The 26,942-nt window shown below is 36.4% G+C and overlaps 3 protein-coding genes across 6 annotated transcripts; 1 reads left to right on the forward strand and 2 right to left on the reverse strand.

The window, feature by feature from the left end:
• The first annotated feature begins 1 nt into the window (after window position 1).
• On the forward strand, window positions 2-26,913 carry LOC106174856 (MAP kinase-interacting serine/threonine-protein kinase 1). Of its 3 annotated transcripts, none has more exons than XM_013556578.2 (12): window positions 2-157; window positions 7,472-7,649; window positions 8,411-8,508; window positions 10,055-10,176; window positions 10,392-10,423; window positions 10,662-10,766; window positions 11,143-11,198; window positions 11,395-11,490; window positions 22,099-22,205; window positions 23,348-23,438; window positions 23,656-23,864; window positions 24,125-26,913. In XM_013556578.2, exons 1-12 carry the CDS (start codon window positions 53-55, stop codon window positions 24,567-24,569), a joined length of 1,644 nt encoding a protein of 547 aa, XP_013412032.2. In that variant the 5' UTR covers window positions 2-52; the 3' UTR covers window positions 24,570-26,913. The 3 variants fall into 3 exon arrangements, with proteins under 3 accessions (XP_013412032.2, XP_013412034.2, XP_013412033.2); XM_013556580.2 differs by lacking the exon at window positions 2-157 and adding an exon at window positions 355-542; XM_013556579.2 differs by lacking the exon at window positions 2-157 and adding an exon at window positions 5,598-5,784.
• Window positions 11,534-15,035, reverse strand: LOC106174857 (perlucin-like protein). Its single transcript, XM_013556583.2, has 4 exons — window positions 14,648-15,035; window positions 14,010-14,186; window positions 13,498-13,668; window positions 11,534-12,157 (listed from the first exon to the last, which is right to left on the reverse strand). The coding sequence occupies exons 1-4, from the start codon at window positions 14,892-14,894 to the stop codon at window positions 12,030-12,032; spliced, it is 723 nt and encodes a 240-aa protein (XP_013412037.2). The 5' UTR covers window positions 14,895-15,035; the 3' UTR covers window positions 11,534-12,029.
• On the reverse strand, window positions 15,329-18,898 carry LOC106174858 (uncharacterized). 2 transcript variants are annotated; one of them, XR_015331834.1, is made up of 4 exons: window positions 17,113-18,898; window positions 16,779-16,933; window positions 16,138-16,275; window positions 15,329-15,840 (listed from the first exon to the last, which is right to left on the reverse strand). XR_015331834.1 is itself a non-coding variant. In XM_013556584.2 (4 exons), exons 1-4 carry the CDS (start codon window positions 18,587-18,589, stop codon window positions 15,713-15,715), a joined length of 1,920 nt encoding a protein of 639 aa, XP_013412038.2. In that variant the 5' UTR covers window positions 18,590-18,890; the 3' UTR covers window positions 15,334-15,712. The 2 variants fall into 2 exon arrangements, 1 of the variants encoding a protein (XP_013412038.2); XM_013556584.2 differs by having other exon boundaries at window positions 15,334-15,840; window positions 16,757-16,933; window positions 17,113-18,890.
• Window positions 26,914-26,942: the final 29 nt, after the last annotated feature.

Below are 26,942 nucleotides of genomic sequence, written 5' to 3' on the forward strand. Positions count from 1 at the left end.
ATCCCATTTCATTAAAAAAATTCATTTCATTAAAAAAATATTTACACAATGTATGATTATGAAAAATTGTTTTCGAAACTTCTGGAAAGATTGTGACATGTCTATTTCGGTGCGGATGGCGGATGTGGCGGGACGGCAAGTTATCAACAAAGCTCAGGTAGGTTGCTCAGTTTGACTCTGAAGATATATCTGATGCAGGTGCAAGCCCATGCATCAAGCAGTTGCAGCCTGCATTGCATCACGTCTGTTGTACGACGAAAAAATACCTTTGCAACAGATGTTGCTGTAAATTTTGTTGAATGGTGCACAAAAATAAATAATGAGTCACGGAATATTCCCAGGATGTCAACAACTCGATAGCTCATTGGTTCTTTCCAATAGGTAGTCATTTCATCAGATTCAGTTTTGTTTATGTTGATGACGTAGAGCTAGGGGGATTTTGTGGCGTGATGTGTTCAGAGTGTCGTTGAACAGCAGTGAGTAGGGAAGTTTTCTAGCAGGGCTCGTCGCTTTGACAGCAGCCAGTGCAAGGGAAAGGCAGGGTAAATAGATTACTTTTACCTATTGTTCTGTGATGTTAGATTAAGTAGTTTTATATCAGCTTTTAATCCAGTAGAGCCATAAGTTACATGCAACTGAAATACAAGATTCACCTTCCTCTTTATGGTTTCATTTGGAATGTACAGTAGTTGCATTATATCTGAAAATTGGCTAGCTCAGCAATTTGAAAATATGAATCAAAGCCCAATGTGTAGATATATCTATTTAGGCAGCCTTATTAATATTATACTCAAATTGTGACATACTTGATATGTGATCCAGTAGTAGGTACAGTTGTAGTTGTACAGTTGTAGTGGTACTCAAACACTAGCATTAAGTTTAGTGGATCAGCATTTCAGTTACTAGTATTTGTGTTAAGGCAAATAGTACATACCATATATTGAAGTGCTAATGCATGAAAATTTATGCTAATTCCACACCACCTCTTTATATATATGCAAAATTGTTTATTAGCTTCCTTGTCTTCCTAGAAAGGCAGTAAAGATATTTTATTTTAAAGGGATAATAACTGTTAGTTTTGGCCAAAAAATGAATTTTCCCGGAGTAAACAACAATTTTCCAACACTTACCAGTGGTTAACAAATCCATTCAAAGTTAGTCCCTGTTTGGTTTTATGTTATAATCTCATGGTCATGTAGTCCGATGACAAGCTCAGATATCAGAATTAAAGCTATAACTGCCGTTTTTGTGGTAAAACAATATATTATATTTCTATGAGTTGTTTACAATGTTTTTATTGTGAATTATAGATCTCATACGAAGAGTTAATATCACCAAGGTACATTACAAAGTATGGAGTATAGTATATATATCTTTCTACCAGCCCAGTTTTATGGACATTTATGCTCCAGATCTTATCAGTTAGAGAGTTGGCCGGTATATTATTATTTGACCCATCAACAAGTGATGTCCACAAGGGTGGAGTTCTCCTTAGCTTTCACTATCAGTGACCAGAGAGAGAGAGAGAGAGAGAGAGAAAATAACACTTGATGTGTTTTTTCCTATTGCAGTAATTACTAGTTTGTTTTTGTTTTTTTTTCAATGAGAGAAATTTGTGAATTTTACAGATACTGTATTTGTTAAGTCATAATTTCTTTAAACTTGTTAGAGCATCCCTGTTGAGCACTAGCAACAAAATTAATAAACAGGCTACTCCGTAGTTCCCTTCTGTGCAGTAAAAGCACCACAAATGCTATATAGAAATGTGTTTTTTGTGATTATAAAATTATGTATCTGAAAATTGATATTTTTTGCCCATTGAAAAGACCGAGTAATTACCATAGCTTGATTCACCTACTGTATGTTCCTGGAAACTGTAATGGAAGAAAAAATTGCATTGAGGAAGTATTGCCTGAATGTTTCCTGTACAGTAAAACATTCTCATCAACTCAGGCTATGAGATTGCAAGATATGTGGCAACACTCCAGTCTTATACCATGTTGTACCTGCTACAATGTGATGATGTGGATGAGTAATTATAAATAAGCTACAGCGATCATTTGGATAACGTAACACTTACTGATTTACCTGGAAAATGTCTTAGGAATTCATATTACATAGCAACTCATTCCATGCAGTTGCTTTATTAAAGCTGTTATTTTAGTCCAAGTATAAAAATGTAGTTTTTGTTGATTTCTTATTGATTCAAAGTACATTGGTGTAAAATAAGTAAGAAAAATGACTATGTAGTTCATTATATAAGGACAAATCTACCAAAAGTTTGAAAGAATTCTCATTTGGTGCAAATTAAACTTCATTTCATTGTGGGAATGTTTGAACCTCCTAGCAACAACTAGATTTGCTACTGTTATTAGATATCAGGAATTGATATGATTATAAATTAAATCTACGGACATACTTTATGTAATTATCTCATATATAAATAATCTGCCCATGAATGTGTTTACAAAGTGTCTGTGCTCTACTTTGTAAGATATCAAAACCACAAATCAAAATGACTGTGTATCAGTTCCACTACCTCTCCCTCCCCTGTCATCCTAACCCTGTCATTATTTTGATATTTAGTTTGATTATTACATATCTCACTTGTGTTCATTTGGAAAGTACTATGTTTCAATAGTAAGGGTATCACAGAGATATAAAACAGAGTTGAAGGTTCCTCCATTTAGCTGTTCCTGTTTTGACAGAACAGGTTTACCATCCACCCCCTACATTTTAGTGATATTAACACATGCGTGTACGTATAAATCACTGCAAGACAATAATAATATCTGCGTAGGTGCTTAATTCGTACATAGGAGTGTTTTTGTCAAGCTTTTTTTGCATTTCATGTCTTAGCTTCGTGAGCCTCTGAAGAAGACATTTAATCGACCCATCCTTTATTCCTCATGAGTGAATGTGGTCAAAACAATAACATAAATATTCATTGTTTACAAACATTGCTCTAAATACTCAAGATGCACATCATGATTTGGCCATTGACGTTTGCAATGTTACCACCCAGTGTGATGTAGTATGATCATGTGGTAAATGTGTTAATGTAGACTTGAAAAAAAAAATTAAGAAGTTAAACGGAGCAATTGCCTTGCAGAACTATAGTGATACAAGTAGACCATAACGCACATCTTTTTACTGTCCTTGATGATGAATGAAGAATGTTGAAGGAGATGTTTTAAAATAAAAACATTTATGAAGGCTAATTTATCTGTTGAAGAAGAATCTGTACAGTACATGGGTTTTGTGAGAAATCAAAATCTGTTGTCCCCCAGCCAATCCTCAGTCATTACTTAAGAAGTGGTGGCTTCTGGTGCTACTGTACTGTAGGATTAATGTGTTGATCTACAGAAAAAGGTCACCTCTGCCGAGTGCATGACGTGGTGCATACGTTAACGGCCCACAGCAGCTAGAGTTCCCAGAAAATACACTCGCTCTCCACACCTAACTGGAAATGATGCCAGTAGTTTTATAGATATTATTTCTATATGCTGATAGTTGGGTCAGATATACTCCTAGTATGTGATGTACATGATATTTGTCATGCTGTCCTGGTTCTTTGTGTTGTTGGCATTGTAATTTAGACCAAGGCAGTATGCCAATTTAATGATGAAAGTTGAGTAAAATTTGCTCCTTTCTCCAACTTTGCCTTTCTCCACACTTTTTATATAACTTTTTCTTCTACTTTTTACAGTACGCAAAAGCACACATAATACAATCAATGACATATTAATTAAGTGGGAAACACTAGCTCTATTGGATAGAGATATCTTAACTTGTACAATAGATACCATTGTTTTCCATCTCATTCATCACATGTATTATGGAATGGCATTTAGGTTATGTATAGTAAAAGTTCGTAAACAGTGCTTCAGTTTCGTTCAAGGTGAGTGCGTTAAGTTTATTTTACACAGGCGCTCTTTCCTTGTGGCATTTTCTTCGTTGTCAGGTAAGAGAAATCTTAAATTTTTTGTCATCATTAAGATTTCTGCAATAATTTATATTTGTGTTCTGATAATAAGTGTTACATGTCAAGAAAATAAAAGCGTGGGGAGTCGCAGCTGTTCACAGCAGCCTGAAGTGCTAGAGACCATAGTAATAATTAATTGATTTATTAATTTATGATAAAATGTATCCTTTTTTCTTCGTATGTATTTGAAAGATGTACCATTGGAATTAAAATTCATATCCTAATATATATTTTATTGTTCACCTCAGTTAAACCAATGACTTTGTTTATCTGGATGCTCAGAGTGCTTTTTAAAAAGAAATCGGGTCAAATGTGCTGCCCATCCCCTTATGTGATTAGCCTGGTTTGTGGAGAAGTCCTTGTCCCAGGTATATCCTGGCCTTGATGAAGGTCATATTGAGCAGGTTCCTACCCTGCACATATTTGTCTCACTTAACGTTCACTTACAGTTCTCAATCTATTCTAGAACTTTTGGTGTATTTTTTTTACAGTTCTAATGTTGTTCTGTAATGAATGTAACAGCTTGAGAACTGTTTTTGGGAAGTCCTTTAGACTGTTTTAGAACAGATAAAGAACATTTTTCATTAAAAGAGAAAAACATTACATTCTAGGAGAGATTGAGAACCGTAAGCGAGTGTTAAATGAGACAAATTTGCACAGGGGCTGTTCAACCCTCACTGTGTACTACTACCTCTGTTTACTTCATGTGCCTTGTGCGTCAACCACTGGTAATGGGCCAGTACCTGAGGTGTTGACCCCACTACTGGGGGGTCTCTGAACACCTGCCCACATCTCTGTTTACTAACCTAGATTTTTGGGCCTAATGGTGTGGTTTTTATGTCATTTTTTGCAAAGAGAAAAATTTATCTTCAACAACGAAATGATGCTTATCAGGAGAAAAAAATGATCCAACAAGAAAACTTAACAGTAATCATGTGTATGCCTCCAACTTATATTTAATGCATTACTTCTAAATATTCAATGGGCTATCTAGCAGTTAAAAGATATTTATATATTTGTAACAGTTATATATGGTTGTAATTTGGTAAAGTCATCTTTATCTTATGTTAAAATGTGTACAACATATTCAGAGATGGTTTGACTCTGATCTGGGCTTAGATTAGCTTCCTTTGTATAATCACTGTTATGAAATGGAAAAATAGCAAAATATGAGCTTACAGCTGTTGTCTACAGTAAATACATATTGTCAAAGAACTATAAATAGCTTTAATTATATTCTTCAAACAACACCTGTTTGTTCTATTTTGTTTTTTAAAGCTTTTATGCCATGTTTACCAACAGTTCGATGGTGTTGTCAGATGACTCTGTGTCAGATCTTCGCCATCTAGTTCTGGTCTCTGGTTCATATATTATTAAAGGAAGAGATAGCACTGGCTGTAGCCTGCAGATTATGTGGCATTTGCATGTCTCGTCTCATTACTCTGTCCCAGTGACTGGCATCACAGCTCCTAGGGAGGAGGTACTCCTTATATAGTTGTTAGTGATCAGAACATTTGATAACTGGTACGCACTGTGACAAATAAATTTCATGAGATTAGGCTTACTCATTATCGTAGGGATGGGGATAAAAAGATCCTGACTTCATGGGGTAATGACTGTTGGGTTGGGGTGCTGAGAGAGAACTACACCACGTCAGTGTGGGGACAGGGATAACAGGAAATCTGTCATTTTTTACACACAGATTTTATTTTTTCCTTGGATCTGTCTTTTTGCATAACTTAGGATTAGGAATACCTTTGTGTGTATATTATACATCCTGGAAAATGACCAAAGATACGGTAGGGGGATTTTTGTTATGATTTATGAAATTTATAAAGTAAAGATATTGTTACAAGTATAGGCATAAAATACAATTATAAGATCACTTGTTTATGAAAAACACATAAAAATAGGTAACTTGTATTAAATTGAGAAATATAATTTGACATTTATGTATTCAGGTCTCGAGAGTTTTGTTATTTTGGCCTCCAAAAATAGTAAAATCAGAAGTGCCTGTTAAGTATGAAGAATAGGACACTTGTGAAGCTCTTCTCAGAAAACCTTAAATAATTCTATTCAAATACAGTTTGTTGCCTAGGTAAAATCCTAGCTTGCTGAAAATATTACTGTACTTGAATTGGTGAACTATATCTTACTGTCATTCTAAATCATGAAAGATGTGTTGCATGTTATTGGAATTAGTTTTCTTATCCATTCAGTGCACCTGAAGGCTTTGTTATTAATATTTTTGTCATTTTTGTGGGAAGGATTAATTTATTTTTTTGTTTCCAGACCTTTTCTTTTTTCGTTAGTTGCATAATGTCAAAGGATTGTGCACTTGTAAACTGTCAAAAGATAAAAGTAAATTGAATTAATCTCAGTGACCTCATATATATATCCTGACTACACACTGTCAGTCCCACTGATATTATGAAAAAGAACGTCAGGTATTGTTATTGCAGTGGTGGCATGTCCCATCATCTTAGTGCATACCGTTTCATCTCTTTCTCTTTATATATTAAGTTATCAAGCTTATTCACATCACAATTAAATCTGATAGGACTGCCCACATAATTAATGGCCTTACTAATCACCCGAAACGGTTCTTGCTCTATGTTGTGTACTTCTCCCCCCCCTTTCCACCCCCCTCTCTGCCATATTGATAAGCATGAATGTGAATGTCATTCACAGAGACATTACTGTTGGTTTGACGCAGTCATCTAATGTGTTTCACCCTGTGCCTGTCACCTCATGGTCTAGGTCACCCCTCTCCCCCATCAGTACACTTGACTTCATGGGACAAGCCTGGAATGGCACACTGTCATTCTATATCTAGCAATAATGAATAATTCTATATAGAAATCCATTCATCATCTTCATCAGGGGACCCATTTCTCTTAGTGTGGCACTTGTCTTTACTGTGATGGTTGATTTATAAATATGGCCAAATTTTCATTGGATTACTAGTAAGCTGTTAAGCGTGTAGTTAAAGACTGATATTTTACCACAGGGCAACATTTTGCTCCAACTTCAGAGGTGCTCTAGGAATGTTACAGGCAGCTGGTATAACTTTCCTAAAAGAGTTGCTGTTGTATTATATATTGTGATTGTTTTAGATCTATCTGTGGTAATTAAGCAATTTAACTGTCTGCGAGGACTTTTTCAAATTCACCAACGATGTCTTACACAATACAGTTTGTAATGCAATAGTTTTATATGTGAATGCTGTTTGGTACATTATATTAATTGAAGAAAAACATTAGGACAGGAATAAATGTATACTAGTACATATATATTTATATATAGATGCGAACAGAAATAGTAGCGAAGATTCAGGAATGTTTTGTGTCAATAGTTGTTCTCCATGGGTGTGAACTGCATAATAATACTATGATACCTGGTGCAGTGAACTTTAGCCACATGCATTAAGGTACTGTGGAGTTGAGAAAATACATGACCTCCAGACTGTCTTGTTTCTTCTGCTAGATTGGAGAGACAAGAACAAGAAGTTGTGCGTCCCCACAACCCCCAAACAGCCTGATGTTGGACAAGACCAATAACAATGTGTCGCCCACAGAAGGGGGAAGACTTTCCAACGCAACCAACAGGCAGAAAAGAAACAGAAAGAGAAGAACAGAAAACATCCCTATCCGGCGGTTTGAAGGTAAGATATTTGGACAAGTTGTCCATTAGACCCAGGTGTGATGTAACAATATGGTCAAATAATGAAACTTTTAAAGAATTATTCTTGAATTTTATTTTCTTCATATAACTTTAAAGGGCCTTTAAACTTGAAGAAAATACCCGAAGAAAAGTATAGAATATGTACAAAAGTTAATTGAAAAAAATGTTAATATTATAAACATATCTTGTTTCACAAAGAAGATAATATGGAAGTCAGAAAAAAATGATGTAGTCAGCTCTGAATATTGTATTTTCCATACAATCTGAAAGGTCATTGGTGAAGGACTGAAACCCCAAATAACCTGTAGCTTAGTTTGTAGATTTAATCTTAATTTCTTCTGAAAAAGAGATAAGTGAACCATAACATTGTTTTCTTACGTATTTCTGTTTGGTATTTGAACAGGTTGATTATGTTTCATTGTGTTATTACTGGCACAGGTGTAATACACCAGGCAGCTTTTGAAAAATAAAAATTGAAAGCTATTTATTGAACAACACAATACACTCTGTTACTAACCGGCGAATAAATTTGCATAAGTAAATGAAACCCATTTTAATAGCAATAATTTTTATGTCTAGTAGCCAGACTGCACAGCGAGTTGAATTAAGCCCAGGCCTTAGTTATCACCATGTGGACGAGACACTGACACAAACTCCTCATGGATTATCGCTTAACAATGTTGTTGTCTTGTAATATCTGTGGACGAGCTCTGACCAGAGGGTTTGATACTTTCTTTGCAGATATTTACTATCCTACAGGAGAAGTACTGGGAGAGGGGGCCTATGCAACAGTGACATCCTATGAACACCATCTGACACATAAAGAATATGCAGTCAAGGTAAGTGGAGGCAGGGACAGGTTTAAAATGCATGGTCTTTTTAAGTTGTAGAAGAAAAGATTTATATGAATAATTTTTTTATTTTCAGTAGTAGTTAAATAAAATTGCAAAAACTGGATTTAAAATGCACTGTCTTTTAAGGTAGTAGAAAAAAAGATCTATATGAATGTTATTTTGTGTTAAGTAAAATTACTAAAACTAAGCTGACCTTATAAAATTGCCATCAAAGTATGCAAAGCTGATAATTTTTTTTTCTCTTCAAAAATCCCACAGTACTAACATGGTAGCTTAATGTCTGCATGGCACAAAAATAAATGTCAGCTGGGGTTAGAACAAAAGGACAAAAAACACCAGTTGGAGCTGAATTAGGAAACAGCTTGCTGTGTTGTAAAATTCAGTAGAACAATTCCACGTGGTTGTGTTTTTGGGAGAAATTGAATCCATGTGAATGCACCAGGTTGTGCTGAAAGCCTGTAAACAGTACCTCGGGCTGGTGTCCAAGATCAGTGTTGCGAGGTTGTTAATTGTTCTGGAGTCTGTGTTCTAAATTCCCTTGCATGTTTTCTCTCATAACCCTCATCAACATCCGGTGGCATGCTATAGGGCAGTGAAGGCTGCAACAAGGTTTACAATTGCCATTTGTCATCTTTGGAGGGTCAGCTTAAAATAGAGATTGTAAAGAGGTGTCGTCATGGAAATCAAACATTAAATAACAAGAAGCAGGAAGAACAGTATTTCCTCGAGATGTTAATTGGAGTTCTGTCCTATGCTACTAAGACAATAAGACCTCATCACAGACCTACTTTCCAGTATTTATTTTGTATAAAGAAATATATTGTCTGCTGGCACCCAGGTGTTACTCCTAGTTCAAGTAGCTATTTATGGCCCAGGTAATAAGTTATAATTTCTGCCAGGTAGGCAGGCTGCCACGTTGGCATAAGTCATATACACAGGTGCACAGAGGTTCATTCTTTCACATCACTGCAGCTTAGATTAATGGTTTGCTAAGATATACATGTGCAGATTGAACATTGGCCTGAATCTGGAGCCCACTATGCAGACATAGACAGCACAGTCTCTTGGGTGGGTGTTGGCTTAAAGCAGCCAATCCCCTGCTCGTGTCCCTGGTACATTACCTAGACGTGATAAGAGTTGACTGATGTTATGAAGTGTTATCACAAGTATTTAGTTTTCAAGCCCAGGTTACAGTAGAGGCCAACTGGTGATACAGTCATGGTGTTACTCATACTCTGCAGCTGTGCCTTTCACATACAGTGCACGTGTAATAAACATGCATTGCAAGCGTAATATACAGTGCATGCGTAATGTACATGCAGTGCACGCGTAATAAACATACAGTGCACATGCAATAAACATACAGTGCATGCATGGTAAACATGCAGTGCAAGCATAATAAACATGCAGTAACTTGAAACCAAAAAAAAATGCTGATTAAAGATAAATAAATCATTTTATTCCTTGTTAGATTGATATAGTTTGTGACGGTTTTCCTCATAGTGTTCACAGTTTTATGTTTCATTTACAGGTAATTGACAAAAAACTTGGCAAGCCACGCCACAAGGTTTTTAAAGAAATTGAAATCTTCCATCACTGTCAAGGACATGAAAATATTTTACAACTTATTGAGTACTTCGAGGAGGAAGAAATGTAAGCAGAATGCTTGAAAACATATATTTGTTTCAATTCATAATAAAGAGTTGTTTAAGTGGTTAACACCATAATACATGATAAGAATTGATAAGATAATTCAAATCAAATGTGTTTGTGTGTAGTAAAATGTAGTTTTATGTGTCTGTAAGTAGTGCAGAATTAATTGTGCTGGTTGTGCATAAGATGGTGATACATTATTACCTTTTTTACAGGTTTTATTTAGTTTTTGAAAAAATGGAAGGAGGTATGTATTTATTTTATTGATTTTTGTGTAAATATAAGAATAATAACCTTTTTTTTTTTTTTTTTGCTAAAATATGTTTTCTTATGTCAATCACTGTTTACATACAGTTAAAGCACTCTATTTTTAACTACATCTCAGTTACGTTTTCATTCTTGTAAAGTGTATTTTGAAATTGGATGTTATTTTTGGTCACAATTTTGAAGTATTTTCATCTGTTTCATTGACTCTTTTGTATTAGGCACTTTGTTAGAAAATATTGAAAGAAGAGGATATCTGACAGAACAAGAAGCAAGTGAAGTTGTCAGAGATATTGCAAAAGCTTTAGATTTTCTCCACAAAAAAGGTAAGAGCCTATATAACTTGGTGCAGTTTTCCTTACCACCAACCCTGTTTGTGCTGCTTCTCTTGAAATAATGACGCTGAAGAACTACAACTCTAATAGAGCATTCGTAAACAGGATATGAGTATTAGTATTCTGATCAGCTTAATATGTTTTCATTTCTTTGAAAAGGTTAATAGCAGATTTATTGTAAGTGCTTCACGTCTTCCGTTAATAACAAAGGTCTTCAGTTAATGAAGAAGTGCATGTGCTGAAAGTGTCGCAACAGGTTCTGAACTAAAAAAAAATAAAAATACCCTTCAAAAGTTTGAAAATTTCTACAGCTGACCTTGAATTTTAAGAAAACAGATGCTGTGATTTGTTTGATTTCTGCTTGCAGGCATTGCTCATCGGGATCTCAAGCCTGAAAATATATTATGTGAAAAAGAGGGAGAGGTAATTATTATCAGATTTACATCTTAAAAAATATTTCTTTTCTTTTAGATTGCAATTGACAATTGCATTTCTTCATAGATATAGAGAGAAATTATTTTGTTCCTTGAAAATACAACATTTTAATCCTATTATAATAGATTATAAGTTTGAGCATTCTTTAATAAATTTTGATAACACATTTTGTATATTGTTCCAGGTTGTCCCGATAAGAATCTGTGATTTTGATCTTGGCAGTGGAATAAAGGTGGACGGGGAGTTTTCACCTGTCACCACACCTGAACTCCAGACTCCAGTAAGTTGATTATTTATGATTCTTTTATTTTGACTGCATAGATTTTGTTCATAAAGGTCACAATTTTGTAGTATTCCCATACAATGGCATAGAAACAATTTATGGCCATGTATGTTTTAGCTTGGAAAAATGACAAAATGTTTATGGAAACCACTTAATAAATGTATCTTTAGAGACCACTTTAAATGGTCTAGAACCTCGGGTTTTTGTTTAATAGATAAAAAGAATTGGATTTGAGCCCTTTTGACAGTTTGTCAATATAAAGTTGACTAATTTTTAATCAAGAACATATCTTGCGAAGCATTACACAGTGTAACTCGCATGCAGAGAGGCCTTGGGCCACTTTCTGGCTTGTTGTGTTTGGCATTTGACGTTATGCTGGAGGTTTATTTTGCAAAAGTCCTCCTCCTTAGACATGTTCAGTTATGTAGAATGGTCTGTGTTGATAGTAAAACTACCCTGTTTCAGCCCGAGTCTATATTCTCATCCAGTGAAAGGTTCTGTTATTGATTTATTTCTTGGACTGTGGGGTTTTCATATCATAATAGTTCTAGTTCACATATGAACTTGTGCTTTTCATTGCACATAGCATCATTCCATTTGTATCCTTTAGAGCTCAGCATCATCAGGCAGTCCTCACTGCTTCCATTCCAGTTGTTTGGTTCATCTGAAATAAAAAGACATCCATTTATAATTAAATGACCCAGTGAAAATGTAGCAAATCAAAAATGCATAAAAAAAGATAGAAAACAGAAAAAGTCTGAAGGCTGTCAAGTGAGAGGTGCTTGTGTGATGACATGCAGTGATGACAGGACATTAGTGCGGTCAGTGGTTAGTGATATGATCAGTGTGGCTATGGTTGGTGTGAGATGTACATTCTGTGCCATGAGTGCCTCCCATGCCTGGTGATTGCTCCTGCCCCTGCGAAAATTTTGCGCTTACTTATGGTTCTCAATCTGTCCTAGAACATAATGTTTTTCTCTTTTAATGAAAAGTGTTCTTAGTCTGTTTTAGGACATTCTGAGTGACTTCCCAAAAACAGTTCTCAAACTGTTACATTCATTACAGAACAACATTAGAACTGTAAAAAAAAATACACCAAATATTCTAGAATAGATTGAGAACGTTAAATGAGATAAATTTTCGGTCTCTATCCATATATCAATACAGGCACATGACATACCATCATGATTAAGTGCAGTCTGTCTTTGTTATTGTGTGGTATTATTAACATGGTTGACCTGAGAAAAATGTCAATGGATACCAGGAATTATTGGATCATGGGAGGAAATGATGCTTCAGCTCATTACGCTACTCATATTCCTGGCCCATAAGGAAAGCAGATGACATGATTAAGTGATGTGAGAGGCAATTCCTGTCAACATTCTGATATATATCTAATGACGTTGATATTTTTGATTTAAAGATTGATCTGTTTTAACATCAACTTCCTAATGTGATATAAAGGAACTATTTATCTTTCCACATTAGAATAATGTTTCTTATTAAACACCCCACCCTGACCATTCAAAAGTAATCATTGATAATTATCCAAATTTAAAAGAATGAGCTCTGTTGTTTGCCAAAGCAACACAGAAGGAAATATTAGACGAATGCATTAAGTGTCTGTGTCGGACCCCTGTTAGCCTGCAGGGATGTGTCCTGAAATACCATCTGTGACTGTTGTTGCCAGCATTGAGTTGCACTAGATATCCTGGTAGCTCTGCACAGCATACCAAAATAACTTTTACGTCATCAGATGAATAGCCTCAGTGGAATTTTCAAAAAAAGTGTACAAACACCATCTGCATTAAAGCAACTTAAACTGTAGCATTACTTGTTAATCTGATGCACACTTTATAGCTCATTTGTTTGCTAAAAATAGTATTTTGTGTGTGTATATGTGTGTGTAGATGAGGTAAATAATTAATTTATTCATTTATTTATAATGGGAGGGAAAATTAGTGTCATCTAAGATTAAAAATATGGCGATAAAATAAATTTTACCTGTGTTCCAGTTTGTGAATGTGAAAGGTTTCCCACTATTGTTCCATTTCCACTCACCAATAGGTGACGCTGTAGTAGTTACATTTTGGCTATCAGCATTAGGTGAAGAAGAGTTTTGAGCTGGAAGCTTTTCATAACCTCCTATCCAGAACCCATATGCATAGCCACCAGCTGGTGATTAAAAAATATAGATATATTAATGTATGTATTTTTTTTACAAAAAAATAATTGTCATAGATAAGCCTTGGGATAGATTAGCGTGTTAACCATTCCACGTTTTCTCTTTAAACTTTTTGTTACTTTAGTTAGTCAACAAAGGAAAAACAAGGCTCAGTTACTTTTCTTCCTCAATTTTTTTTTTTTTTTTTAAGATTAAAAAATTTTAAAAAATAGATGTCAAGATGGAAAAATAAAAGAAGGGGGAAAAACAAGATCTCTTCAGAGCTGTATTGTTATGACTATGGCTTTCATAGTTGTATCCACAAATTTCTCTGTGAAAGCACATTCTGTACCGTCATAGTACATGGCCGCAGCCTGCCTCCCGATGAACACCTGTTCCTGCTGTGAGGTGATGTCCATGAGGTAGGCTCCCATCAAACCACAGTCCCACTGAGCATCTCGCCATGTTGCTGACCGGTTAACAACCTTATAGCATGAGCAGTTAAAGCGGACAAAACTGTGGGGGCAGTCTGGAAAATATAGGCTTCTGAAATATGAAAGTCTGTATAGAGATCTTTTAGCTGCATTTTACAGTTAATCTGATGATTTGTTTGAATATATTGTGATATCTTGTAGAATTTGACTTGACCAAAAAAAAAAAAACCCTCTGACCAAGGTGTTACTAGGTATTTAAACATACCTGTGTAGGTGTGGCACAACACTTCAAACCTTGGTTTGATAAAAACTGACTATGATATTCCTTTTTTTTTTTTTTTTTTTTTTTTTTTTTTTTTTGCCTCACCACTTCTATATTTAATTCATTATGTCAGTGTATGAAATCTCGTCAACAGAGTGCGAGTAGCCATATTAACATCTACCCTAATGTTGTGTCACGTGACCTGAAATGACACCTTTTCTACTTCAAGGTTACACTGCTTTTATCACCTGTTCTTTTTTTTTTAATGGGCTACACGTAAACATTTGCTTTCACCTTGTTTTAAACACCTGAGTTGTTCCTGTATGTCCCTGAGCACAGATTCCCCCGTCTGCACCCCCTGGCACTGTGGACCAGCCCCAGCTACTGTGTACCTGATACAGTCGGGGCCAAAGCAGGTTCCTAAAGATCGCCCCGTTTCTGCCTCGGTCGTTGGCTGACAGATGTGTCTCTGGACCGTACAAAGTAGCAGTGACATTATTAGGCAGTTCAAGCTGGCTGAGCGACATAGCCAATAATCCATTGCTTGGGCTCTTAGTGTTGTCGTAAGCTTCCCCTGTACGTATTCTCATAAGTAGAGATGCAATGTGTATTTAAAAACCACCATCCCCAGATTATTTGTATAGGTCGCCCTGTTCTAAAATGGTCCCCTTTGTGTAGGGAGAAACAGCAGGAGGAATGTTTTTATGTTTGTGATTTCATGCATGATTGACAGTGCATTGCATGTTATACTTTATTATGGCCCAGATAATATGGCGTGGGACAGGTATTTTATAATTTCTTTTAGAAAGCAATTTTACATTGGCTGAATTGTTTTAGACAATAGTGGTAAAAATGAAACTATGTAAGAATTGGTGAAAATATGTAAAGAAAGAAGAAAACACTGGGAAATTGCAAGAAATCCTGTTCATGTTTCCTTTTTCACAGCAGTAATGTTTAAAGTCTTTCAGAGCAATAAGTTGGATGCTAAGGCTATTTACAAAACATTTTATTTCTAAAACCTGCTGTTTGCGCAGTTGTTTACATTACCAAATCAATATAAAAAATTTTGGAGAAAAAATGTATACAAGTCCACAAAATATGAGCACACAATGAGTTTGGTTAAACAAAGTGGAATGTTTGTACAAAAAACTACAAAAAGCAACGCAGACAAAAGGACCTTTAAGTGGAAATTCTGAAGCTCAGCTTTTAAACGGAATATGTGTATTCTTATATCAGAAAGCAGTTGCTATATAATACTTAAATGAATTATATATGACTAAGCACGCTTTCCTTAAAACTTGAGTAGATAAAAAAATCTGATCATCAGTTTTACAGTGTTCAACATGGATTTTTGAAGAATCATACAAGATCAATTTCACAGATGTACACATGAGTATTCGTGCAGATATCATCATTCCAAGTGTAGCCAATGTTATATGTCATAAGAAGACAGTCTTCATCTGTGCCTCCCCAGTTATTGGGCTCACCTTAATGTAAAAAAATAGAATTCAATGTTTATGCAGAATCAGAGAGAATTTTCTTCTTATCGTCATGTAAATCCCATTTTGACTATCAGCCAAGATCAAGGTTAAAGTATAAGCAGTTTTCTAGAATCATTAAGTCGTAATGTAAGAATAAATGGCTGAGTGAAGAGAAAATCCTGTGAATACCTAAAAGTATAAGCTGTCAAAGCTTCAAAGCACAAAATTGACTATTTTTGTATTGGTCTTCTATTAACTTTCAGAATTTGAATCTTTGTGCTTTTTAAAAATATTCATACTAACCTTCGCTCCAGTTGAAGTAAGTCAGATTTTGATTGGTTGTCTCCCAAGTCCAAACTCCGTCTACTCCCACAGTTGTATTAGGCGGTTTCAAGTCGTACCCTCCCAACCAAAAGCCTTGATTGCTGACAAATCCATCACCTGAAAGAATTGTTACCAGCAGATATAAAAGTAACCATTTTGTAAGCTTACAGCTGTCCAAGGTGATGGCCTCTGTTTGACCGGTGATGACCGCTGCATCACCTCAAAGTTACAACAATAGTTTCTTCAAACAACAGCAAATTTGAAGTGATCTACGTTAATAAATAACTCTGAATTTAGCTTTTGTTTGAGGAAACTATTACTCTGGCTTAGAATGCTGAACTTAACTGATGAAGATTTTTGCCGAGTCAGCTCGGTCAGTCTACACAATACTGGTCATTGTCCATGTGTCACTGGACTGGTGAGTGTGACTTGCATGGATGAGTTCCAAATTTATTAGCCTTTCTCTTTGCAAAGTACAAAGGAAAAAGTCAGTAATTGTTTACTGTAACTAAGAATAAATCCAATTTCAAAATACTAATATTCCTTATATGAAATGCAGAATTATACACATTCTGGTTTGATACAACGGTTCCTATACCTTCAAAGTAGTGGCTAGCCACCTGTCGTCCTATTGTCTGCTGCTCCTCAGCATTCTGCACGTGCACGAGGTGTGCTCCCATGGTGGAACACGAGTAACGTGCATCATTCCAGGTAGCCGTGCGATTTATGACCTTGTAGCAAGAACAGTTATTTCGAACAAAACTGTATGGGCACTCTGGAAGAAGATGAAATATATGCTCATGTATATACCACATCATATAAATGTGTTGAAAAAAATGTCTAGTTTACTATGTGATAAACTTAAAATGTTAAGACCTTATGGCATCATGTTTTTGTTTGTTTTTTTTATTAAAGAAAATTTGTAAAGAAGTGATGGTTGATTTATCTGAGTACCTTTGAAGATGCAGTTCAGTTTTCTGTCTTGTTCATCCAGCCTGTTCTGAAGTAGAAGATTTTGTTGCTGTATGGTGGCCAGTGTGGCCCTGAGCTCAGTTTCAGAATTCTGGTTCATGCCAGATGTGGAGGTGAAGCCACTGAGGTTCCCAACCTGTTGCAGAATGTGATTGTTTTGCTCAACTACAGCATTCACCAGATGCAGGAGACTGGAGGTGTTTCCTAGGCAGGCAGCAACACTGGAATTGCTTGTAGCCTGGGATGTGTAGGAATTATTTTGAGTTTGAGATGTGTTGGCAGACGTAGAGTGACTGGTGTTTGAGTCTCTTTCTGTGCACATGGTTGAATTAATGCGGCTTGTTATGTTTGATAATGAGTGGATGAGAAATTCTAGCCTGGCACTGTCAAATGTGATGGTGGAATTTCGCTGGGAGACATTCATCAAAAATCTTGTCAACATACTTTCTAGGTGTGGCTGAAGAAGTTGTTCAAATTGTGTGAAGTTGAAATTCACAGCAGATGAATAATTCACTCCCATGCTTCTGTTTTGCGTCGTTGAAAAGTTGATAGAATCTCGCAGCTCTGACACTTGCTTGATACAGCTTTGATTTTCCATCTTGGTTTCTAGTCTTTGAATCAGCTGATAGATGGCAGAAGTGTTGCAAGAGCTGTTAAATGACTGGTTTTGTTGCTGGAGGTTTGCTAAGAGTACCAAAATGTCAGCCATTTGTGTGGCTAGCTTAATCTCCACTGCTCTTGTCTCATTTAACATTCCCATGAGTTTGTGGGATATATTACATTGAGTCCAGCCTGTAGTAGTATTGCCAGTAGCCACAGTCTGAAGAGTCTGGTTGATTGTGGTTAGGAATGACATAATACCTGTCAAATTGGATGGAGAAATGGTGGAACTATTGCAAGGATTTTTTAATGAATTTAAACTGCAATTCCTGCTTATGACATGTGTCAAGTTGACCAGTTGTCTTAGTGTCTCATTTTGTACCTGAAGTAATGGCTCCAATTCTGCGGCAGAGGTGACATTTGTAAGCTGGTGGTGTATCTGGGACACTATCGCAGAAGTTTGATTTAAAGCCCGACTCCAGTGACTCATATTTAGGTGTTTAAAAACCTCCATGGCAATCCCAGAGGTATTGAGCATACTCATATACTTGGTAACATTAACAGCCTCAGTGATATTCCTCACGGAGTCTTGATAGGCTGTCTGTAATCTAGCAGCCATGAGATCAGTCCGCGCCAGGCCTGTGTCCACCTTGATCCCTATATCTTGTATGGCAGGGAGGAACTGTTGTTGGCAGGCTGACTCTGTAGGTACCACAGTAAACACACCCTGGCACGCAGCCCCTCCCTGCTCACACACTGTGGTAGACTGGGCCTGTATATGACCTGTTAGACACAGGGTGATGGTCATTAGTACGGCAGTCACCCATCTAAAACCAGTTCTAAACCTTGTAGAGCTCATCTTGAAAGTTGACTTTTAACACCTTTTTACCTGCTTCTTCCCCTCTTTCCTCTCCCGCCTATGACTTGCTACTCACTGCACAGGTGAGTTGTTCTAGTGACACACAGGTGGGCTGTGCTAGTAGTGACATACAGGCGTGCTGGGTCAGGTCACACCCCTCATTCTACTCAGTGGAATCATATTACATGCTACAGAGACAGTCTTCACAATAGCATGGAATAATGGTCTACATGTCGATTTAATAATGGCATATTGACTGTGTATTTGCATGTGAAAGCGTAAAGTAAACCAACAGTACCATAGTTGAAATTCAGGTGAGGTCACAGGTCTAGCATGGAGGATGCAACATCACCCATTTCACCTGTCTCGTCATGCTCATTTCTCAAGAAATACGAGACGCGAGTCTTCTTTTTTCTCAACAAACTTAGATATTTATCTCTTTGTAGGTAGATGATTTGCAGACCCTCATTTGAAATGCAACTATATGACTTATAAAGTGACGTGCTTAGAGCAGTGACCAACACACGTTCACTCAGTGTGCACACACATGCAAGCTCACACACACACAATCAACATAGGATTTTTGGAATATAACTACTGATATTTAAAAAATATATTTATTTTTTTATTATTATTTTTATTTTCATCTATTTTTGATTATTTATTTATTTATTTTATATTTATTTACTTTTTGTGATAAGTTTGCATGTATTGGGTACAACCATTTCATTAAACTAGTTTTATTGCTCTCTTGTGAAAACTGGACTTAGTGAAGTTGAGTATAGAAATATTTAAACTTAGCTCCAAGAGTATTTTCATTTGAACTTTTGTATGGTTGTTTCTGAAATTCTCATGTTCTATACCTTGGTATTTTTAAATTGATCTGCACATCTGGAACACAGGGAAAGTAAACAAGACAGACTGAAAAAATACAGAATGTCTTTATTGGATGTATTACAGGGGAAATATGCTATTGTATTTACAAGTGTTCCCCAGATCTCTGTAAAGGTGTACATATATGCCTGCAACTAAATGTTAATCTGAGGCATCTGTTCTACTGTTACTGCCTGAAACACAAAGGCAGCAATTAAAATGATTTGATATAATACCAAGAACAATGTTATTGGTTCTGATACTTTGTGTAAAGCTAGATTAATCCAGGTACTATCAATCAACACATACGGTGTATTTCTGTGGTTGTATAATCAGAAAAGGATATAGTTTATATCTTAATCTTACGTATAGCAAATTATCAAGTGGTCAATAGCAGCATGTGTGGTTGAAGGTAAGACTGTTGAAAGTCTCATTTAAAGCATCTTTGTCCTTTAGATTACAACTTTGAAGAATATTGTTTTTTTATCTTAAATACCTTGCAAATGAACCTTATTAATGAAACATTTTGATGAAAATGCAGTCCACTGAAAGTCCTCTTCTTTGAATTTCATGATGATAATTTACTCTCCATTTCTGGTATATCTGTTATTTTTCCCTATTTTCGAGGAATTGGTGATGTTGCAGCCAAAGTCATTTTTTTCTCTTCCTCACTTGTGTCTCCTATATAAGGACTATAAGTCCTGCTTTTTCCAACAGTTTCATCATTAAGTTCCATTATTCCTGCCATCATTTGGCTGACAACGTCTGGGCCCCCTTTAGCATCATACAAAACCTCCGTCTTGTTACATAACGTGACCACCGCCCTGTCATCACCATTCTTCAGTTTGCCAATTGCGGCTGTCAAGGCATCCATGTATCTAGTAGCTGTCTGCCACCTGCGTTTCATGAACTTCATCCTGTGTTGTAAGTCCTGGATGTAACCTAGGCCATTCCTGGAGACCACTTTGAGTGCCACCACCTGGTCCTCCACTGTACTGGCCTTCAGCTGTAAGTTCATGATGAGGACATTGAGTTTGTTTAAGCACTGCTGTATGCCAGCCACCCCCTGGTCCTGTTGGGTGTGACCCTGGGGCTGACTAGGGTAGGATTCGGTCACAGCATCATCGGGGGTGGTTCCATTTTCTGAGGTGCTGATTGTCACCTCAGTGTGGTCATTGACATAGTCACTCCTCCTGACCAGGTGAAGGGCTGTGGTTGTTTGTACCAACAGTGACGGCAGAAAGACACCCAACACCACAATAACGACAACAACAGGGTGAATTGTCCGTAGCGTCATGATGTATCACACAAGCTGTCTGGAAATTGTTTCTTGGCCAGAGCTTACATGGTTGTAGTTTTATAGTTTACTCCAGTGGCGCAAGCTCACATCAAAGGCACTCTAAAAGTGTGCTTATCAGGCTCATTGCACAAATCTGGAATTTTTTCATGCAATAACTCCTGTAGGTCGTGACACAAGAGGTTTCTCTCGCTGCATGAAATTAGAAAACATGCGCCAATTCAGACCTTCATTACAACTACACAAACACGCTTAGATGCATTTAACAAATCACAGCTTACCCCCACAGATGAAAAAGTGCAAGATTGTTGACAGATTTATAGGCTGCCTCAGCCAGCAACCATTTCCTGCTATAACGAAATATTTCATGTTTTCATAGTAAATTTTCTCAGCTGGCAAAGATCCCAGGATGAGGCAATAAATTAGACTTGATGATGACATCATTAATACAGGCGAATAAATAAGTGGAAAGATTAACTTCTCTGTTAATGAGCACGTTATGAGGTGTTTTTTGGAACCAGGACAGTTTTTTGGCTCATTTTTCTCTTTAAAACTTTGCCAACATCTCTTTATGTTTTTTTCCTGATAAATGACGTTTGGCTTGCAAAATGGGCCTCCTTTGAGGAAAAATAGAAATGTATGACTGGTCTGGCGTAGGATGCTGCAGTCAACTTGTTCTACTAGAGCCAGTGCTTGTAGCTTGTGCAGAAACTCCTTGGTGCCTTGATGAGTGTATGCACACAGCAGTAGGCCTCCAAGCACATAATGAGCTTAAAAAAGGAAACAATGTATTCTTTGTGGCCATGACGTAAGAAAGGCAACTTGCTGTCAATAAGGTTCAGAATGCATTGTATCACACAGGTGTTTGTTTGTCTCAGTTGAAAAGGTGAATGAACAGAAAACATCTCTCTAATCTTCTTTGCACACTGTACACAATGCAGGTGGTCATGTGCTGTACAAGCGTTGTCTTGGGGAAAGGGCGTTCTTTATATTGTAGCATTTTTCACTTGTTGGGACATTGCACGTAATTACATTATTTGCAACATGTTTCAAGGTGCCAGACACGTTTAATTCAATTTACAGTTGAAATATTTCTTCTCTTTTTAATGAGGCAGATGTGTAAGAAAATACTTGGGATTCATTATGTTCATGGATGGATTAGTTCTGTCTCAATATGCACTCTGTGAAACTCTGAACTATTTTAGATATAAATTTCAAATTTGGAAGTGGAATTGTCATTGTTATATTTTTTTACATCATAACATATTGCAGCAAATTCAGTTGCAGTTGATTTTTACTGTTCATAAAAAATTACCCAGTGTTCTGTTGTGTTTTCCAGGTTGGTTCTGCAGAGTACATGGCACCTGAGGTCGTGGACACCTGGGTGAGCGATGAGGCAACACCTTATGACAAGCGATGTGACCTATGGAGTCTGGGTATCATAACGTAAGTCTTGGTCTGGAACGTTGATGATTGTGGGCTGTTATGAAGGCGTCATTAGCTTGATGGTGGAGTTGTTTTGGCAGATATGTGATTTTATTACTTACCAAATTGATTTTATAATTGTAATTTATGTGGGTCTAATGAAATTGTAATTTATGCATTTGGTGAAAAATGCGCTGTTTGTTCTAAGCTTGAAAATGAAACAGCATCCACCCATTGCAAATGCTTTAAGAAAACGGCACTCCTAGTTTTCTTGTTAAAATTGAAGTTCTTCAAGCACAGAGTGAACACTGTGAGTTGATTAGCTGCAGAAGGTTCAGTAAAAAGAAATGTGTGTGGCAGATGGGAAGGCGGTAGACCTTGAGATATTTTTTGGCAAACTAACTGTTTGCATTGGCCAATAAATATCAGTGTTAAGTAGAACCGACGGGAAAACTTTGAGACAATGCTAGCAAGCTAATGATGTGCAAACAGTTTAGTGTGGGTTGTTAAATGATTCATGGAGGTCCTTTAAGTACAGTTCTAGGCCTCGGATTCTAGAAAAACTTGAGAGGTGAATACCCTGCTAGAATTTGTTTTCAAGGTGCTCTTACCTAATCTGCAACAAAATTAAGTTCTTCATCTGCCATTAAATGTGCTTAATTGACGACTGTATATTTAATACTTTGAACTAAGACCCCGTTCCTATACCTAGATCTATATAGCAGGATCAAACCATCTCCAAGGGGTTTCTTGCTAAATTGTTTTCACCTTAAACAGCTCTGATGTCTGGCATGCCTTCTGAAGCTGTTAAGGGGTAATTAACTTTGTTTAGCAGATTCAGTAGGCATGCCAGACATCTAAGCCACTTAAGCTGAAAGCTGTTAGATTGATCTAGGTATGGGAACGGGATCTAAGTTTCTCTTCACATTGAGCAGTGGTATATCTTACTGAACCAGTCCACTTGGAGATGCCCCAACAACAAGTAGTTATGCTACAGAGGGTTTTACTCCATTCCTCAATAAGTTCACATCTTGATCATCAGCTAATTCTTTGCCAGTGCCCATGAACCAGTCCAGTAAGGTGGACAGCTAGATGTGAAATAAAGCCATTGATGTAATTAACATTGCTATCTGCTATTCCATATTGGTGGTCTATAATTCCAGGTACATCATGTTGTGTGGCTACCCACCTTTCTATGGTAGTTGTGGTACAGACTGTGGCTGGGAGAGAGGAGAGGCGTGCCAAGCTTGTCAGGTACTATAATACCTCAGTCCTTATACATCCAACAAGATATTGGCTTACATTGTAACGGTGTCTTTGTCAATGACTTGGAGGTGTTCAAGTATTCATTCTCTTTATTCATTTTAACCAAAGTTGTAGTGCTGTTAATCCAAAAGAACAAGGCACATAGCTTTCTGTGTAGCTTAGCTAATACTTGTGTCACAGTGTACTTATTTCCTTGAATTTCCAGGATATGCTTTTCAAAAGAATCCAAGACTCGGTGTACGACTTCCCAGAGAATGAGTGGAGCAATGTGTCTGAGGCGGCTAAGGACCTGATCCGTCATTTACTGGTCAGGGACCCATTTTCTCGTTACACTGCTGCCCAGGTGTTGGAGCACCCATGGCTGATCAAGGAACAGCGCCAGGTGCCTTTAGAAACTCCAAAAGTTTTAACAAGGTAAATATGGTGCTTTTCTCAAGGGAAATAATTAGATGTCATATTGTATTGATACACAGATGGTTAATATTACACATATGGTGAATATTTTATGCATGAACATTTATTTTACTGAGAACTTATGAGGAAAGTAGATATGGTAATGCAGTTATTGTAACTAATAGATGCAAATTTAACAATCAGGAAAAATTAATGTTTTAATGATTCCATTTAAACTTATATTGATTACAATAACATTAATCTCTTCTATATTTTTACAGAAATAATAGCACCAAGAACCTGGAGGCGTTTGCGGAAAGTGCTGTATCTTTCAATCGGCTCATGTTGCAGCATATGGCCATCTCAGAGACGAAACCCCCCACATTTTACTGTGGCAGCAGCAGAGAGAATTCCACGAGCAGCAACTCTGCCAGCACTGGGGAACCTCAGCGCGCCATGTTCCAGATTGGGGAAGAGGACGAAGATGAGAATTTAAGTAGCGACTCAGGATCCGTGTTCGGGAGCATAGAACTGACTGATTCAAAATGCAAAAAATCCTTGTCTGAGGAGAAAGTTGTTCCAAAGCTAAAGAGTGGACTCTCTCCCCCCGGGACCTCAAAACTTGCCTTAAGACGTGCAATGCAACACACACAGCTCGGAAGCATCAGCGACCCTGCAAACACTAGTGTAAATACTGTGAAAACAATTGAAGTATCTCAGGGCTAGAAGTTTATGACATCAGCAGGTTCTACCTGCTATCAGATATACAAGCTGAAATTGATGATCCACCAACAGGAAACTGTTTTATAAGTCTGTGAAATATGTATTTTTTAATGTATAGATGGGGCTTTGTTGCAAGATAAGCACATTTGGAATTGATCTAATTATCTGAGATCCAAGAAAAAAATATATGTATATATCCAGCTGTGATGTTTGCTAAGCATTTGGATCAGGAGGTTATCATAGCTTATGATGTACATAGTCAGAGGCTTGGAATGATATTTAGGTTCTGACCATTTGGCTGGTGCTGCTGATGGCTACCTCAGTTATATTGACCAGCATTGACTTTGCTGGGGTCGCACTAGCAATTTTTGTCGCTTAGCCAAATCACCACTTTTTCGTCAATTTGTAATCAAAATGGTTATAATTTGACAATCAAGTCAAATCAAGCCCTTTTTGTTTAGCTAATTTAAATACTGCTACCCCAGCTTTGATGTGTTGGTCAATATGGATGAGCTGCCTTTCTAAAAATCAACTAATACTCGGTGCTACTCTAGATTGGTTCCAACACAAGGTAGCATTAGATGTAAAGAATTTTTTTAAGGGACAGGGTCTATTGAATTAATGTACGATAAAAAGAAAAATTAATTCTGTATGTTATCTTCTTTTCTTTAGAGAAGTTATTGTTCATTTTTGTAAAATGCAATTTTTATCTTTTTATCATGTCATCATTGCTGGAACATGTGATAAAAAAATCTCAGTGAGATTTCTTGCAGGCTCAGTTTGTTTTTTAACTTCATCCCCTATTTTAGTTTTTCGCTCCCGTTTCACTCGGTTTATCCAATCTCTAAATAAGAATCCAAATGTATGGTTAAAATGTACTCCATTACCTTTAATACAAAGCCCGTAGATATCACCCAGAGCACAATAAATCAGTGTAGAATTATTAGAAACTATTTGATAGTGCACATTCCTGTAGGATTCAGCCAATTTAGTATGTTGTATATACTGTAAGCAGCACTTTGTGATCTCAATAGTCTAGGTTTTGATGCCACATTCTTTTCTGGATTAATGTAGTCCCGTTTTAATTGAAGGTAGTTAGGTCAGAACCTTTTGTGTTGTCCTTTACTGTGATGTATGTATGTATGATTTTGTGTGTTATGAGGATAGATCTGTAAGATTTAGAACTTTCTGTATATTTTTATAGAACTTGAATGCTTGAAACCAATTTTTATTGTTTGTTGGAGTGGCAGAAAATTGATAAGGAGTTTTTAAGATGTGATAAAATTACAAATATAGGCAATCACAATGGTCATCAGAACAGTGTAGTATTCAGTTTAAGTTGAATAGTCTGGTTCAGCTAGCATTTATTTGTAGATTTATAGTTTTCAAATATGTGTCCCACAGAATTCAGTATTTATAAAGCTACAGATCTGGAAAAAATCACAAAAATATAGTCAAGAATGTATAGTCACATTCCTGAAATCAAAGGTTAAATGTTTGCCATATTTTTGTTGTCTAATGTCCTGATGTATGGTTTTCATATGAACATTATTTTTTGTTTTATTGTTAAATTCTAAGAAGTAGACAAAGACTGGAGATGTTGTGTCACACACTTTCTGACATCGATGAACTACACATCATGCAGGATAAAAACAAAATATCTAAAGGTTTTAATTTCTTGTTTCATTTAGGATCATTTAGTACCATCAGCTGCTAGATGAGGTATAGCCGGGAATCCCGATCTAAGAAAGCTAGCTATAGACTTGGTTTTACTTTAAAACAAATTGAAATTTAGTAAATTGGCTTTCTGCCTAGAGTCATCTAAGCTTCATAGCTAGTCTGGGGTGATTCCTCATTGCTCGTTTGGTGCATGGTATTCCTATTGCCAGCACTTGTAGCTAGTTCTGTGTATGGAGGGCGACGTCGAAATCCTTTGCAACCATACATGAAAATTATGGTTATTTTTATTTTTTCAACATTGCTTAAGAAGTTGTATTTTAAAGTGTTTATAATGAATGAACAGGTTTATTTTTAAGGCTCAATGGTATCAAAAATTATCTTTTATATGCTGGAAGATTTTTTTACTCTGTGCAAGACTGGTGAGAGTGGATTGTGAAAAACTTCAGTGCCTATTATTTAGAGACTGAAAACAGGTTTCTTTTATTATATAAAATACTAAATTTTTGTTGAAAAATAACTGCTTTATATTGAACAGTCCTTTGAATGTTATTTTTAAGAAAAACTGACATTTGTCTATCATTTTTATCGTTTTGTCAAGAAATAATCTTGGAAATTGAAATCATTGTCATTTGATCGTTTCAAAGTGAAAAATAAAGATTATTGTCTATTTTTGCCTTGAAGTTTGCTTTAAATTGC

This window comes from Lingula anatina, chromosome 1 (genome assembly GCF_051362555.1).
Source record: "Lingula anatina isolate TDL-2025a chromosome 1, LinAna3.0, whole genome shotgun sequence".
In the NCBI taxonomy this organism is placed as follows: domain Eukaryota; kingdom Metazoa; phylum Brachiopoda; class Lingulata; order Lingulida; family Lingulidae; genus Lingula; species Lingula anatina.

What these genes read in the sequence shown, in the direction of transcription:
- LOC106174858 (XM_013556584.2), bottom strand. Translation starts at nt 18,589, where the DNA reads ATGAGCTCTACAAGGTTTAGAACTGGTTTTAGATGGGTGACTGCCGTA. An exon ending in ACTGAACTGCATCTTCAAAG is followed by an intron (nt 16,934 to 17,112) that starts GTACTCAGATAA and finishes ATCTTCTTCCAG; the next exon opens with AGTGCCCATACAGTTTTGTT. An exon ending in TTACTTCAACTGGAGCGAAG is followed by an intron (nt 15,841 to 16,137) that starts GTTAGTATGAAT and finishes TTTTACATTAAG; the next exon opens with GTGAGCCCAATAACTGGGGA.
- LOC106174856 (XM_013556578.2), top strand. Translation starts at nt 53, where the DNA reads ATGATTATGAAAAATTGTTTTCGAAACTTCTGGAAAGATTGTGACATG. An exon ending in TACTTCGAGGAGGAAGAAAT is followed by an intron (nt 10,177 to 10,391) that starts GTAAGCAGAATG and finishes CCTTTTTTACAG; the next exon opens with GTTTTATTTAGTTTTTGAAA. An exon ending in ACTCCAAAAGTTTTAACAAG is followed by an intron (nt 23,865 to 24,124) that starts GTAAATATGGTG and finishes ATATTTTTACAG; the next exon opens with AAATAATAGCACCAAGAACC.
- LOC106174857 (XM_013556583.2), bottom strand. Translation starts at nt 14,894, where the DNA reads ATGGATTATTGGCTATGTCGCTCAGCCAGCTTGAACTGCCTAATAATG. An exon ending in TGCGGCCATGTACTATGACG is followed by an intron (nt 13,669 to 14,009) that starts GTACAGAATGTG and finishes TTTAATCACCAG; the next exon opens with CTGGTGGCTATGCATATGGG. An exon ending in ATTCACAAACTGGAACACAG is followed by an intron (nt 12,158 to 13,497) that starts GTAAAATTTATT and finishes TTTTTATTTCAG; the next exon opens with ATGAACCAAACAACTGGAAT.